This window comes from Cibotium barometz, chromosome 40 (assembly GCF_041138505.1).
Source record: "Cibotium barometz isolate CiBa-2024 chromosome 40, ASM4113850v1, whole genome shotgun sequence".
In the NCBI taxonomy this organism is placed as follows: Eukaryota; Viridiplantae; Streptophyta; class Polypodiopsida; order Cyatheales; family Cibotiaceae; genus Cibotium; species Cibotium barometz.
In genome coordinates this window covers 30,207,159-30,221,240 of record NC_141085.1, presented here as the reverse complement: position 1 = coordinate 30,221,240, position 14,082 = coordinate 30,207,159, and the positions used below count along the sequence as shown (strand labels likewise).

The 14,082-nt window shown below is 43.8% G+C and overlaps 1 protein-coding gene across 1 annotated transcript; it reads left to right on the top strand.

Moving 5' to 3' along the window:
* Window positions 1–10,982: 10,982 nt before the first annotated feature.
* LOC147615398 (uncharacterized) lies at window positions 10,983–13,201 on the top strand. The gene is made up of 2 exons (XM_086779493.1): window positions 10,983–12,605; window positions 12,711–13,201. Exons 1-2 carry the CDS (start codon window positions 11,059–11,061, stop codon window positions 13,024–13,026), a joined length of 1,863 nt encoding a protein of 620 aa, XP_086635619.1. The 5' UTR covers window positions 10,983–11,058; the 3' UTR covers window positions 13,027–13,201.
* The last annotated feature ends 881 nt before the right edge of the window (window positions 13,202–14,082 follow it).

The following is a 14,082-nucleotide window of genomic DNA, read 5'->3' as shown; positions in this document are numbered from 1 at the left end:
ACCCAGGAACCCAATTTTTCATGCTCGCACGAAGCATATAGAGGTCTGAGAGAAGGTTTTGGCAAGAGACATTGACCTTGTTTATGTCAGCACACAGGATCAGGTCGCTGACATCTTCACCAAAGCATTGGGTATAGAGAAGCTCTGCAGATTCAGGGCTTCACTTGGTGTACATGAGATGGAGTTGAGCTCGAGGGGAGTGTTGAGATATCGAGCTCATCTAGTGAGGCGGTAGACACTGATGACCCGCCTGGGGGATAGGCCCCACACTTACACCACTAGCATGGTTGGTGAGATCATGGGTGATATGCGGCCAGTGGGATGATAGGCTGTGTGACAGCCATTCTAGAGACTGGCATAGTTATAGCGCCAGCTCATTTAGTTGGGTTCACACTATAGAGAACCCTAGTATGTATTTGGTTGAGTACCTTTTCATATGGAGTGTACTCTTATCTTTGTATATGGTGTGTTGAGTGGTGTGAAGAAGAAGAAGATTTTCAGCCACTCATCTTGTGTGTTCTCTTTTAGGGTTTTGTGAGTGTGTGTGTTACAAGAGCTCAAGCTCTCTTCTCCCCTACATCTTTTCACGTGACACAATCAACCATGCCGCTCATGTAAAAATATAGAAAAATACATATAAACATGTAAATAAATGACTAAAAAAACTTAAGAAGTAATAAATATGTAAATACCTCGACATCTATCGTTGGTATCGATCGTGAGAACAAGCGCAACATGTGCTGGATGCTCTCCGTGATACTTCGTACGTCGATGCCAACGTGGAGCTACACGAAGGGCTGGTGGAGGCCGCCTACCCTAGTCTTGGAGATGGCCTCGGCCAACGCCACCACCAGGCCGATGGCTAGTGTAATCCACCTCCTCCCCAAAGACAAACCCAAAGACAAACTTCGCATATAATTGCTTTGCGAAGTATATGGGAATCCGGCGGTTGTTCGGCATCCTCCCATATGCGGCAACATATCGACTATAGATATGTGCCGCCATACGAGGATGCGAACACCGCGAAATAGTAAGGGGCTTGCCCGCCCTAGGCCTCATCCCACGACTATCGAGGAAAAGATCTAAGTAGGCTTCGGACCAAGATCACAGACCTGACAATATGTCAGGCCATGTGACACAGGAGCAGTGTGATGGTGGGCTATCCACTCATCTACATAAACAATATCGTGAAGGCTACAAAGGGACAAAACCATTGCTGCCACGATATGTAATGTAGACGGTGTGTCTCTAGCACTCCTATTACGGATAGCCGCTAACTCGTAGTCTATCTCCGCGAGCGATGAGGTCCACAATAGACGAGCAGCCCTCCTCGTGGCCCTCCTCGCCGCGTGACTCCATGCTAAGACCTAAGCCTAACACAAAGGTCCATGGCTTTGATGTTGAATGACGTTCAATAGTCTTTGTTCCTCCAGAAGGAATAAGAAAAGCTAGTTAATGAATAGAGAGGTCAGTGGTGTATTGGGAATTCCTAATGGGGTGGGGGGGTTTTGCGAATGATTGCATTTTTATATTTGTGTGTCCCTTTTTTTTGCTCACTTATCATCGGCAATGTTATATGTGATTTTTGTTAGTGGGGACACTGAGAGATGTTAATAATGGGAGAGAAGAGAGAGAAGGATCCGGAGGAACGTAGACTTTAATCATCAGAACGAGATGGTGATTCTCAGATCCTCATTTGATTCACTGAAAGCGACATTTATCATTTGAAGTAATTGGCTTATGATGATGTCCCTTTGTGTGGCACGGTTGTTGAGTGTAGGACCTGATCCTGTCTACTTCTGCCCATGTGCTTTTTATATTTTACGTATATTTAAGTGCTCTTATGAAGCAAATTTACATGAAGTACAATAATTGAGTCATCTAGACTCTTATTGAACTGCTCGGTGTTGAAGTAGCCACGTGTTTTGGTGAGGATTGAAAGAATTACGTCGACCTGCGAGGCTAATATAGATATCTTCACTAAGGATTGAAGATCATTGAGTTGTGAAGATTGTGGCATCGTTCGGAGAGGTTTGTAATTTGAAGGAAAATTCTAGGCGATGGGTTGTACTGTTGATCAGGCTTTTGACCACCATGGCCCCCCCATCCAGAGATATACGTGGAAGTTGTTGATGGTGAGGCTTTGGTGCAAATGTTCTCCAGTGCATGAGTATGGATATGTACTCATAGAGCAACCATTACATTAATTTAGCCAAAAGAATAGTAAGCAATAAGCTTAACAAATATATAGTGGCTATTGCGTGATGTGGCTTAATTCGTGATGATGGGGCTTAAATCTTGAAAGTGTAGGTTCTTAAGCCGTGAGATGAAACTCCGTGAATTGTAATTCCATGAGAGGAATTCCATGAATTTGCAGGTTTTGACCTCGATGGTTTTTGTTTTGTTTTTTTTTTAATGGGTTATCTAGGTCATGATTTGCAAAGCAACAGCTTCTTGTGCACTCATTTCTCACTTCCAGAGGGGTGACAAGAGCATTGTTATTTTGTTCTTAACATGCTCCCAAGTCTTTGTATTTGTTCTTGAATTTGTTGCTGAAATGATGTCGAGGCAGTAGGGAAGACTGCTGATTGTTTGCTCTTGAACAGACAAGCTCTTGTGTTGGTGCTGAATGCACGAGAGTAGTTGAGTGATTTGCTTACTGTTGTTTGGGCCTCCATTCTTGTTGAACTTTAGATGAAGTTGTTGGGGTTGAAGTCAATGGTGAGGTTTTCTTCACATTGTTCAATTTCGGCAACCATATGATGGAATTACCATCATAGGATCCTTGTTGAAGTACATGCACAGGCACCCATCTTTGACGAACACTGTAATTTGGTGGCCGATGTGCTTGGTGTTGAGGCTTTCTTCTTTGCACAAGCTTAGGGGACTTTGTGATGCGCTTGGGGTCCCAAGCTTTGGTATTTCTTTGGTAGTACCCTTGTGCTTGCAGTAGTGTTTTTGGTACCCACACTTGTTGCATTGGTGGAGTTCTTTGAGGAACTCGCATAGGCTTTTGTTGACGGTGTTGTGGAGTACTCTTCTTCTTCCTTCGCTTTTGAGTGCTACGTTGAGGAAGAGGTTTTGACTGTCTAGGCACCCAAATTTGATTGGCACCTTCATAGTAGCCTTGAGCTACAAGTAGCTGCTTCTCCACCCACGTTTTGATACTATTAAGATATCGTGATTGTGGGAGTCTTGGTGGAGTTTTCTTTAGGGTTAATGTGGAAGGTTTGGGGCCCTCCTTGACTTTGACTGGTGCCAAGTTTGTAGGATTAAGACTCATGGGCATTGTTGATGATGATGAGGTTAGAGTCTCTTGTGGAGTGGATGTTGATGATGAGGCCTTTGAGCATGTGGTTGTCTCCTTTGATGAGGTTTGTCGATGAAGATGCATAGGATCCGGGGCCTTTTCTTTGAGTTCCCTATTAGAGATAGATGGTTGGGCTCTGGGAACTTCTTCAGGAATAGCTGCTAACTGCGAGGTTTTGTCATCGAACTTTGTATAGGTGATGATGGGGTTGTGAAGGAGTAGAGACTTTATTGGAGTTGGTTGTTGATGCAGATGGTAGGTCATTGTGTAGAGGGGCTTTTGTGGAAGAGGCTTGTATCCTTTTGCATTCAGCATCATAGATATCCATTAAAGTTGGATCCTCTTCCTGGCAGTATGGTATTGTCAACTTTTTGTTGTTGACCATCATGATGATTCTATCGCTAGCAAAACACAGTGGTGCTTGGGCAGCAACAATCCATTTCTGCCCCAAGATTAAATATGCTTCCAACACATAACCACAAAAAACTTGCAAGTGAGGGTTTAGTTTCAATATACATTGTATGTTCAAAGTACCCCAAACATAGCATGTTCAAGTCTTGTGTAAAGGTAATCCTTTCAGGATGTGCCGTGAGTGTTGGTTGACCTAACAAATCCCATAGCTCGAGGGTCATGAGATTGTGTTCTCGTGTTGGATAAAGCTATGCTTGAGATGTGGTGATTTTATTTGCAATTTCCAATCCAACAAAAATCATAGGGATCTTTTCAATAAGATATGTTGGAAGTTCCAGCTCCTGCAAGGTTTCTTCCTCCCATATAAATAACAATTGTACATTGCCTGCAGGAGTGTTCAAGGTGACTATTTACATGGATTCATCTAGTGAATACAACGATTCACTTATCCAAGTTCCACCAAGAATGACATCATACTCAAGGGAATCTAGGGTAACATGGAATGTAAATTCCATATCACCATCGATTGTTTGATTAGCGTATTTAAAGTAACCCTAGAACTTCAATGTTTTGTCCCTTGGCTCCTCTTGCAATACTATTGCTTGCAGGGATGAGTTTAGGTTGTCCCAATGACACCCAAGTGTCTATTGTCACGATGTTATGACTAGCTTGAGAACTAATCAATGCGCGTTTGCATTGAACATCATTGCCTATAGGAAAATTCAACCATACTATGATAGAACCTTCCAAAGGAACCATGGGTGTTTCAGATATTATTTTAGATTCAGATCCTGTTTCTGTTTCATATTCCCTTTCACTTTCATCCTCTGTTTGGGTCTCAGCTTTTTCAAGGGTACCCAATGCATACACTGGCACACTTAGCCCTCTGACAATTCTTAATGAGGGCTGTTTAGAAACTTGCGAATCCTCACAGTCTTGTTTTATGGAGTTCGTTATGTCCTTGTATAATTCAGGTTGAGCCATTAAAGGTGCAAGTGTTGATGTGATGCTGGCTTTATCATGAGAGAAGAGCATTCCTCCGAATGAGGTTTTGAGAGACTGTTTTAATCTTGTAAGGGAATTATCGAATTCCTCATGTACTTTCTCAAGCCTATAGTTCGTACAATTTGCCTTAAATGACTCTTTTGTAGAGAGTATGTGTTCCTCTTGAAAGGGAAAGCGGTACTCTTCTAGGCTTTCTATCTTGGTTTCTCTTTTAGGATTAGCATTATGAGGCTCAATCACAACTGGTGACCCTATAAGACATTCAACCAAGCTAAGCATGCTCTCTTGAGCTTGCTTTTTGCATTTCGCATACGTCACGTGATCATTATTATCCATTTGGGGTGGTTGGGTGGGTTCTAGTTTCTTGATTGGTCTATGTGGTGCACTGAGCGAAGAGTAAGAACTTGTTTTATCCTCACTTAGTGATGTACTAGAACTTGTTTCATTCTCTGACTTTCTTTGGTTTGTCAGTTTTTCATTATGTTTACCCATGCGATGAGATCGAATTTTCTTTTGTATTTTTGTATCCTATGTCGCACATATGGGTGTTGAGGTTTGTGTGGTGGTCTTTGAGGTGGATGCTTCTGCATCATGTATAGCTTTTGGCTCTTTCGTGTTTATGTCCCTTTTTGAGTTTATGTCCTCTACAAACTCATTTTCCCTATCTTTTAATTTGACCTTAGTTTTGATAGTTTTTTGTCCTTTGTTTTTCTTGGTTTTTGGGGGTTTTGTTTTAAAGCATGTTCTTCTACCCATGTTGAGCTATTGTCTTTTGCGTTCCTTTTTATTATTGTTTCTCGTGCCTTGGCTTGTAAGCGTGTAAGCACATTCAAGGGTACCGTGGCCAATTGCCCATTTTGTACACTTAAGATGTTAAGAGTTGTATTTTGTGAGACAAGTTGCATTGAAGCAACTCGTCTTGGGAAATCTTGGAACATGTGATCAATGCCACATCGTTCACACATTGGTCGTCGGTCGCAAGGTGTCAGTGACTATGGGCATGGAAGTATTCCAAACTGTGCAATCTGCCACCTTGTGAGGTCCACGACAATAGAAACATTGAAGTGTTCGATTAATTACTTCCTGATGGAGCAGTTTCTACCCTTTGGACTGTTTCTGTTTGGTGCACGGGAGGTGGAGGTTTTGAATCCATTATGGATGAAACAGGACACTTTTTAGTATCATGGTCAAAGATTTTACAATATATGTAGTATAGAAGAACAGGTGCCTTGCATGCACAATGAGGATTGGGATGGTCGTAATAGTGATTGCATTCAACACAAGGTATTTTGCTCCTCACTTTTAGAGACATTAAGGATGTCTGGGTTTGAAGGTTTTTATCCTCTGTTAGAGATGTTGGCTGTAAGGTTTCAAGAAAGGCTGTAGAAAATTGTGATTTTGTCGTTTAGACCCTCAAAAAGTACCTTGAATATGGCTCGTCGTCATTTTCGCGTTGTTTTTTTAATGATTTTTCATGGTTTTTGGGTTGTTTTTCGCCTCGATTTTCGGGTCGAATATTGAGGCTATTGATCGGAGGCCAAAATGGTCGATTCCCGGTCCAAAGTCGAAGAGCTCGATGAGCCCTAGAGCGCCTTCATCGGATATACGGTTTAGGAGATACGGGCTTCCAAACAAGGGTGTTTTCCAAAGTCCCTTTTTTTTTTGGTCGACGGACCCCTTTTCACATCGACGGACTTCACGAGTTTTATAAATTTTGATTTTTTTTTTGTGAAACCTAGTTCCGTAAAAGTGTAGAAAAATGGTTCACGCCGTGAACCGGACTCCACGGAATATTAAATTCGTTTTTTTTTTGCCACATGAAACCTTTTAATGACACCCCTTACACCCTTCATAAATGACCCCCAAAATGGATAATTTTGACAACTCATGAGCATCTACTCATTTAATGCTCATTAGCCTTAATGAGTTATGTAAAAATCAGTATATGCCATGGGTCCAGTGGTCGCCAAAGCTGAACTGTGGGAGTCTCTCATGCATTTTGTAGACCCTATCATCCTTGTAGGGGACTTCAATATGGTGGAATCACCTTAGGATAGGCTCTTGAATTTAGGACAAACTATCACAGGTGCAGAAAGGACAAGATGGTTAGATTTGAAGGGCATCCATTCTCTCCATGATATTGCATGCGACCATGACTTCACATAGGGCAATGGAAGGCAAGGAAACCAATTGAGAAAGGCTAGGTTGGATTGATGCTACTCTTCAACAGCCATATGTTATAGCTTCTTAAACACTAAAGTGAAAGTTCAATATAGCATAGCCCTATCAGACCATTATCTGATCCTATGTTCTTTCTCCTAGGGGACCCAAGAAGTCAGTTCAGGGTGGTTCCATACGGACCCCAAGCTATTCCAACTCCCGACTATTCGAAACAATCTGGAGTTAATATGGATTAAGCTTTTCCACCCCCGCCATAAATGAAGGGGTTATCAAACTTATTCACAAGAGAGGGGATAAGGAAGATATAACTAATTGGTGACCAATCACCATGCTTTCCATAGCATATAATTTTTTTTGCCAAAGGTTTAGTTAGAAGATTATCTAGACATCTACAAGACTAGATAAGACCTGAATAGAAAGGGTTTATCAAAGGTAGATTCATTCTGGATGCCATTATAGCTCTTTGGGAGGGAGTCGAACATGCCCATCAAACACAACAATATTTTATTTTCTTTAAGATTGATTTTGACAAAGCTTATGATAGACTAGAATGGGATTTTCTTCTACAATCCCCCAAAGTCATGGGTCCACCTAACTTCATTAAAATGGTGCATGGCTTGTTTGGTAATACAAGGGCCAGGGTCAATGTTAATGGTAATCTAATAGAGCCATTTTAGCTATACAAATCCATTAGATAGGCTTGTCCTCTCACTCCACTACTTTTTGCCATTATTGCAGCTGATGCACTCGGGTGGTTGGTGCACAAGGCTACGAAAGAAGGTCAGATGCAAGGCATTTTTTTGCCGAATGATAGCCAAATGTGTCTTCAACAATTTTGCCGACGATACAAATGGTCACAATGATGTAATCTCTATTTCTACATTTTGGAAATAACTACAATAGGTTCAATTATTAACCACTCAAAAATAGGGAGAAGAACTATGCTTGCAGAGCTGCCTCAGTGGTTACTGGATGTCACGTAGGCTGTAATGCCTGTGACCGACGGCAGACCGGATGGCCATATCCGGGGTTCAGTGGGAGAGGACGCCCATGCGGAGTCATGGGCGGCCAGGCTAGTGTGGACGGCAGGCCACACACTATATAGCCTGGGGGATGAGGGGCAATCCTCATTCTTCCTCTATGGTTGGGTGGTGAGCCAGAGGCCGTCCCCTCCTGTGGTAATGCCCGTAGCGGCGTTACGGGAATGTCACGTAAGCTGTAATGCCTGTGACCGACGGCAGACCGGATGGCCATATCCGGGGTTCAGTGGGAGAGGACGCCTATGCGGAGTCATGGGCGGCCAGGCTAGTGTGGACGACAGGCCACACACTATATAGCCTGGGGGATGAGGGGCAATCCTCATTCTTCCTCTATGGCTGGGTGGTGAGCCAGAGGCCGTCCCCTCCTGTGGTAATGCCCGTAGCGGCATTACGGGAATGTAACACTGGATCAAGGTTGTACGGTTTTCCGAGATGGGCAAATATTTAGGCTCCTTAGGATCCCAATAGGATTTGGAGTATTTATGCATCAAAGATGGTCTTGAGTACTTGACAAAGTGCCGAATAATTTTAGAAAATGTTTTGGTATGTGCAACACAATCTAGCTAGCAGAATTGTAGTTCTAAAACACATCTTATTTCCCACTGCCATATACTTCTTGTCATGTTGGCGACCCTCTAACTTTGACTTGAAGCAGCTAGAGAAACTTTGCAGGAACTTCCTATGGTCTGGAAATGCAGATGAAGCCAAATTCCCCAAAGCTACTTGGAATGTATGCACACAACCCAAAAATTAGGGTGGTTTGGGTCTCCCAAACATAGCAAACATTGCTGATTGCATGGCAGTCAAATGGGTTATTCGAAGCTTCGCCATGCCCAATGCAGACTGGGAAATTCTTTTGCACCATAACATGGACAAATTTAGTCTTGCAAAGTTCCCTCAATCGAAAAAATTCCCAATGATAACGCTCTTCTTCAACCTAGTTAACATCAAGCCTCAAGGAAGCCCATTGGTAAAAGCTCTCTTTAGCATTATCCAGCAATATTTCTACAGAAAAGTATAAACAAGCCTTTAAGCTACACAAAAAGGGCATACATTTTTGGGAAGATATTTGGAGCAAGACTGAACACAGGTGGCTCGCAGAACAAGAGTTAAAAACCCTTTTCAGATTATCAGAGGAGGACACTCTCCTAATTCAGTGCGCAGAATGCAGTTATGGCCTGCTGGGGACTGATCCAACTTAGAGGTGCCTTTACCCATAAAGCTTTCGCTTGGAAGTCTAAATGTAATCTTTTGCCAATTCTTCCTCTCCCTCCCCGAGGCCCGCCACTACGTTGCAAGCTGAATAATAGATGGAGTATCATTTGGGATAGAAAACAGTGGGGTTTGAAATTAAAAAATATCTAGTCACCCGTCATTTCGCCAAAAAATCTTACTTGTTATGGTGGCTGATTGCTCACAAAGCCCTATGGACTAACTCAGGAACTCAGAGCTTAGGTTATGGAAATGGCTTATGCCCAAGATGCCATAATGCACCGGAAATAATTGAACATATGTTTATAGGTTGTGCCCACAACATAGATGTTATTAAATTTGTGAACCAGTGTGTATGCTCTGTACATAACTGGCAGAGCTGATGTGGCAAGAAATCCTTCTTGGTCAACAAATTAAATGCTATGTTGTTCTTTGGAATGTTATTCGAGCTACATATCTATGGGCTATTTGGATTAATAGGAATAACTGTTTGTTTAAGAATACACAAATCAATTTGATGCATGGGCTAAGAACTGAACTACATGTGCAGATGAAGACGTTGCATAAAGCTAGCATTGAAGGCTTGTGAAGCGCAGTATACCAAGAATGCCATGGAAGAGATGCTCCAGATGGCTAAGGCCAAAGAGGACTTCCAAGAGAAAATCAGTAAAATTCAGAAAGAGCGGAGGTTTCAGGATGTCTTAGTGGTGGATGAAAAGGCGGATCTCTTGATTAAAGACTTAGACTTGCAGAATTACATTCTCAACCTTATGGCAATGAGAAACGTGCTAGCTTAATTTGAAGTTAAGCTTCTTTATAAAAGCTTTGATGTAACCTTAGTCTAGACCTTATGGTCTGTTTTTGTCTTCTTCTTTTCTGCTAATATATTTCCAGGTCTTTCCAAAAGAAAGGTTTTATATAGGTGAAACCGGCTCATATGGTCCAGCTGTGATTGTGAAGCAAGTGCCCCTCCCCTGGCCCTAGGAGTCTCGGGTAGCCATGGCGGTTTTAAAGTTTTCCTTCTTTCTACCTCAGAAGTAAATGCACACCAGGTTACAAGCAGAGATGAGAAACCTCATCAATAAAATAAAAAGAAAGATAATGGGTCTCTCACTGGTCAGCAGGCCTCAGGCTCAGAGATACATACATATAACACTGGCTTGCACCCACCATCCGCACCGTAAGGGTCATTAAAGACGGCGACAAACGTCGGTAGAAAAGTTGGAATTTGAAAAAGCAAAGAAAATTCCAAAAATCATATATTTATAAATTTACGAAACTTTAGTAGTTATTACAACGTGATTCAATAGAAATGCTATTAAGTCATTGTAGATTTTTTCATAGCATTCATGTGAATGATGTGATTGTTGAATTCTCGTGCAAGCTGCCATTAAATTTCTTTCGGAGAGTATTCCGCGGCAAAAAAAAACAATCGACAATAATTATGCTATTTCAAAATTCTACGCAGGAGCAATTTAAATCTGTTTAAGAATTTCAAAATTAGATCTAGCTGCCTGTAGACCGAAAAGGTGCACCGTGCGCTACTTCATCACACAAACATGAGCGGCCCGGCAGCCGGGAGCTACTTGGAAGTTGGCGCCAGCATATAATTTTAAAAAAGAAAACAATTTAGAAATTGCTTTTGAAAGAAAAAATAAGAAACAGAATTTAATGCATGGGTGATCGTCGGCAGAGTGGCTAACGTGCATGGCGAGAAATTTTGATTTGTCAGGGGACCCATTCACGGGTCGCCGCGTGGCATCGGCGGATACCTGGCTTGCTACTTGTGCAACTATATAGTGGCTGGGGAAATGCTTCCCTCCCAGAGCACAGAGCACTTTAAATCCCCTCAGCCTTCTCCGGTTTTCAGCGGACATATTTGACGGTTAGTTACCCGACATGGACTGCCGGGTGTGTTTCGTTCTTCTTTTGGCTCTCTCCGTCGACGTCCAATGGGCGTCGGCTAGAAGTTCGGCACGCTACCTTGGTTATTATCAGTCTCCGTCGCCTTCTTCTGGTTCTTCTCCCGTCTCTACCCCATCTACCACTCCTAGCTACTCCCCTCCGTCATCTTCCAGCGGCAGCTCTCCGTCGTCGGGCTCGTCTCCCGGTGTAGAATCACCTCCGTCTAGCTACACCCCTCCGTCATCCGGCTCCTCTCCCGTCGTAGAGACCCCCCCTTCGTCATCCTACACCCCTCCGTCCTCCGGCTCTTCACCCGTCGTCGAGTCTCCACCGTCGTATTCCCCCCCGTCGTCCGGCAGCTCCCCCGTGGTTGAATCACCACCTGTGTCCTACACACCCCCGTCATCCGGCTCTTCTCCCGTCGTCGAGACTCCCCCAACCAAATATTGCCCCCCTCCCTCGTCTTCTGGCTCGTCACCAGTCGAAACCCCTCCATCTTCATCTTACTCACCACCTTCTTCTGGTAGCTCTCCTGTCGTAGAATCACCTCCGTCGTACACCCCGCCATCTTCCGGCTCCTCTCCAATCTCTGAAGGTCCCTCGTCATCCTACTCACCACCCTCATCCGGTAGCTCCCCGGTCGTAGAAAGCCCTCCATCATACTCTCCACCGTCTTCTGGCTCGTCTCCAGTTAATGAAGGCCCATCTTCATCGTACACTCCACCCTCATCCGGTAGCTCTCCTGTCGTAGAAACTCCTCCGTCGTACTCTTCACCGTCTTCTGGCTCGTCTCCAGTTACTGAAGGCCCATCTTCATCTTACACTCCACCCTCATCCGGGAGCTCTCCTGTTGTAGAAAGCCCTCCGTCATACTCTCCACCGTCTTCTGGCTCGTCTCCAGTTACTGAAGGCCCATCTTCATCCTACACTCCACCCTCTTCCGGCAGCTCTCCTGTTGTCGAAAGCCCTCCCTCCTACTCTCCTCCTTCCGGGTCGTCTCCAACAGTAGAGGGTCCGTCCTCTTCCTACACCCCGCCATCGTCCGGTAGTTCTCCTGTTGTAGAGTCCCCGCCGTCCTACACTCCGCCATCGTCTGGCTCGTCACCAGTGTCCCAAGGTCCGTCATCTACTTACACTCCGCCGTCTTCCGGTAGCTCACCTGTCGTGGAATCGCCCCCATCCTACACTCCACCATCATCTGGCTCGTCTCCAGTGACAGAAGGTCCGTCGTCATCCTACACTCCACCATCTTCTGGCAGTTCTCCAGTTGTCGAGACCCCACCAGAGACGCCACCATACGGAAGCAGTCCGAGTTCCGGATCATCTCCTGTTGTTGGGTCGCCAACAGTTTCGCCAGTTATTGGGTCTCCCTCTTCTTCACCTGTGATTGGGTCGCCTACTTCGTCACCAGTGATAGGGTCTCCTTTTTCTTCACCTGCCATTGGCTCTCCAATTTCTTCTCCGATCATTAGTTCTCCCACTCCAATCATTACTACTCCTCCGTCTGGAGGCTATGGTGGCGGCGGAAAGGGTTCTTGCGGGTAAGCATCGAGTTTTAAATACGGCTCTTCAGGTAATCTAAGTTAAGGAACATAGTAGAATTAGGTTGGCCTAGTGTATTGTACTGAGAACGTTTAGTTTTGCAGTTTTTGGAGCAGCAACGGTGGAAAGTTCCCGAGTGTTTTGTCTTCACTGGGCACTCTTGGAAGGATCTTTGGTGGCCGGGCTCCTTCAGTGTTTGGAGGCCAGATGACTCTTATGCAAGCTCTTGTCAACCCCAACCAGGACGAGTACAGTGCCCTCGCTCGTCAAGGCACTGCCTCTCTCCTCAACGCCTACACTTTCCAGAACTTCTTTTATACTCCTCTTCAAGTGCGACAGCAGTTCAATGCTGCCCTTGAAACTCCCGAAGCAGCTCGCCAACAAGCCGCGCTCTTTGAACAAGCAAACCTCGCTGTCTGATGTGCATGCATCTTACCACTGGTTATATCCAACACTAAAGCTCAATCCTGCCATCTGTGACGTGGTTTCCTTTTGTTAGTGGGAGCAATATTCGTCCAAGCCTTAGTGTTTTAATAACTACATATGCTGATTTTTGTTATAATAACTATGTTTGGTTGTCTTAACTTTCCGCCGTATATTGTCGTGGTCCCTGTTTTATGCTAAGGATGTGGGAGTTGATTTTAATATGGTCGCCTCATGTGTAAGTAATTGGTTGTGTATTGTCGCTGCTGTACATGCTTAAGGATGTTAGGAGTTGTAGTTGGTTTTGTATTGTCCCTGTTGTACATGCGTAAGGATGTTGGGAGTTAATTTTAGTATTGCGAGCAAAACTGTTTTAACTACATATGCTGATTTTGATTAACTATGTTTGGTTGTCTAATTTTCCGCCGTATTCTGTCGTGGGCCCTGTCCTTCATGCTAAGGATGTTGTTTGGTCAATACGGAGTGTGGCCTTGCACGGTTTGTTAGAATTGGAATACTCGAAAGTCACGATCTTTGATGTCTTCGACAATTACTGTTCTTGCTGTAGAATGTTACGAAATATTATTGCAAACATTATCATTGTTGGATCTAAGAAAGGAATGGAGAAAATAAGCGTGAGGAGACAATTTAAGTAATGATGTCCTCAGATGTGCGGATGGCGACCATAAAGTTTCCTACCTATACATGAACAAACACTTGAACTTAAACCATTCTTCCAGAAGTCAAATGCTTTAATTTTAAGAGCAAGTAGTGGGTAAATCATTTGCACGTGTAAAATTGAGTGGAATACTGAAATTAGCATCAAGCGTTTGTTGCATGCAACCAAACGTTTGGGAAGATGGCGGCATGCGGACCTTGTGGCATGAAGGGATTCAAAACGTAGTTGAGTGATAAGAGATTGGGGTGAAAACTTTGTGGAAGAGATAAAACGATTGTGACATGAGGATGAAGGTGAGTGCTTAAGAGAAAAATGTGCCGAATTGGATGTATGAGTGAGAGGATGTATTTGAGAGAGAAGTTGTTTGAGTATCA

Coding starts and splice junctions, on each gene's coding strand:
- LOC147615398 (XM_086779493.1), top strand. CDS start 11,059: ATGGACTGCCGGGTGTGTTTCGTTCTTCTTTTGGCTCTCTCCGTCGAC. Junction 12,606..12,710: donor GGCGGAAAGGGTTCTTGCGG/GTAAGCATCGAG, acceptor TTAGTTTTGCAG/TTTTTGGAGCAGCAACGGTG.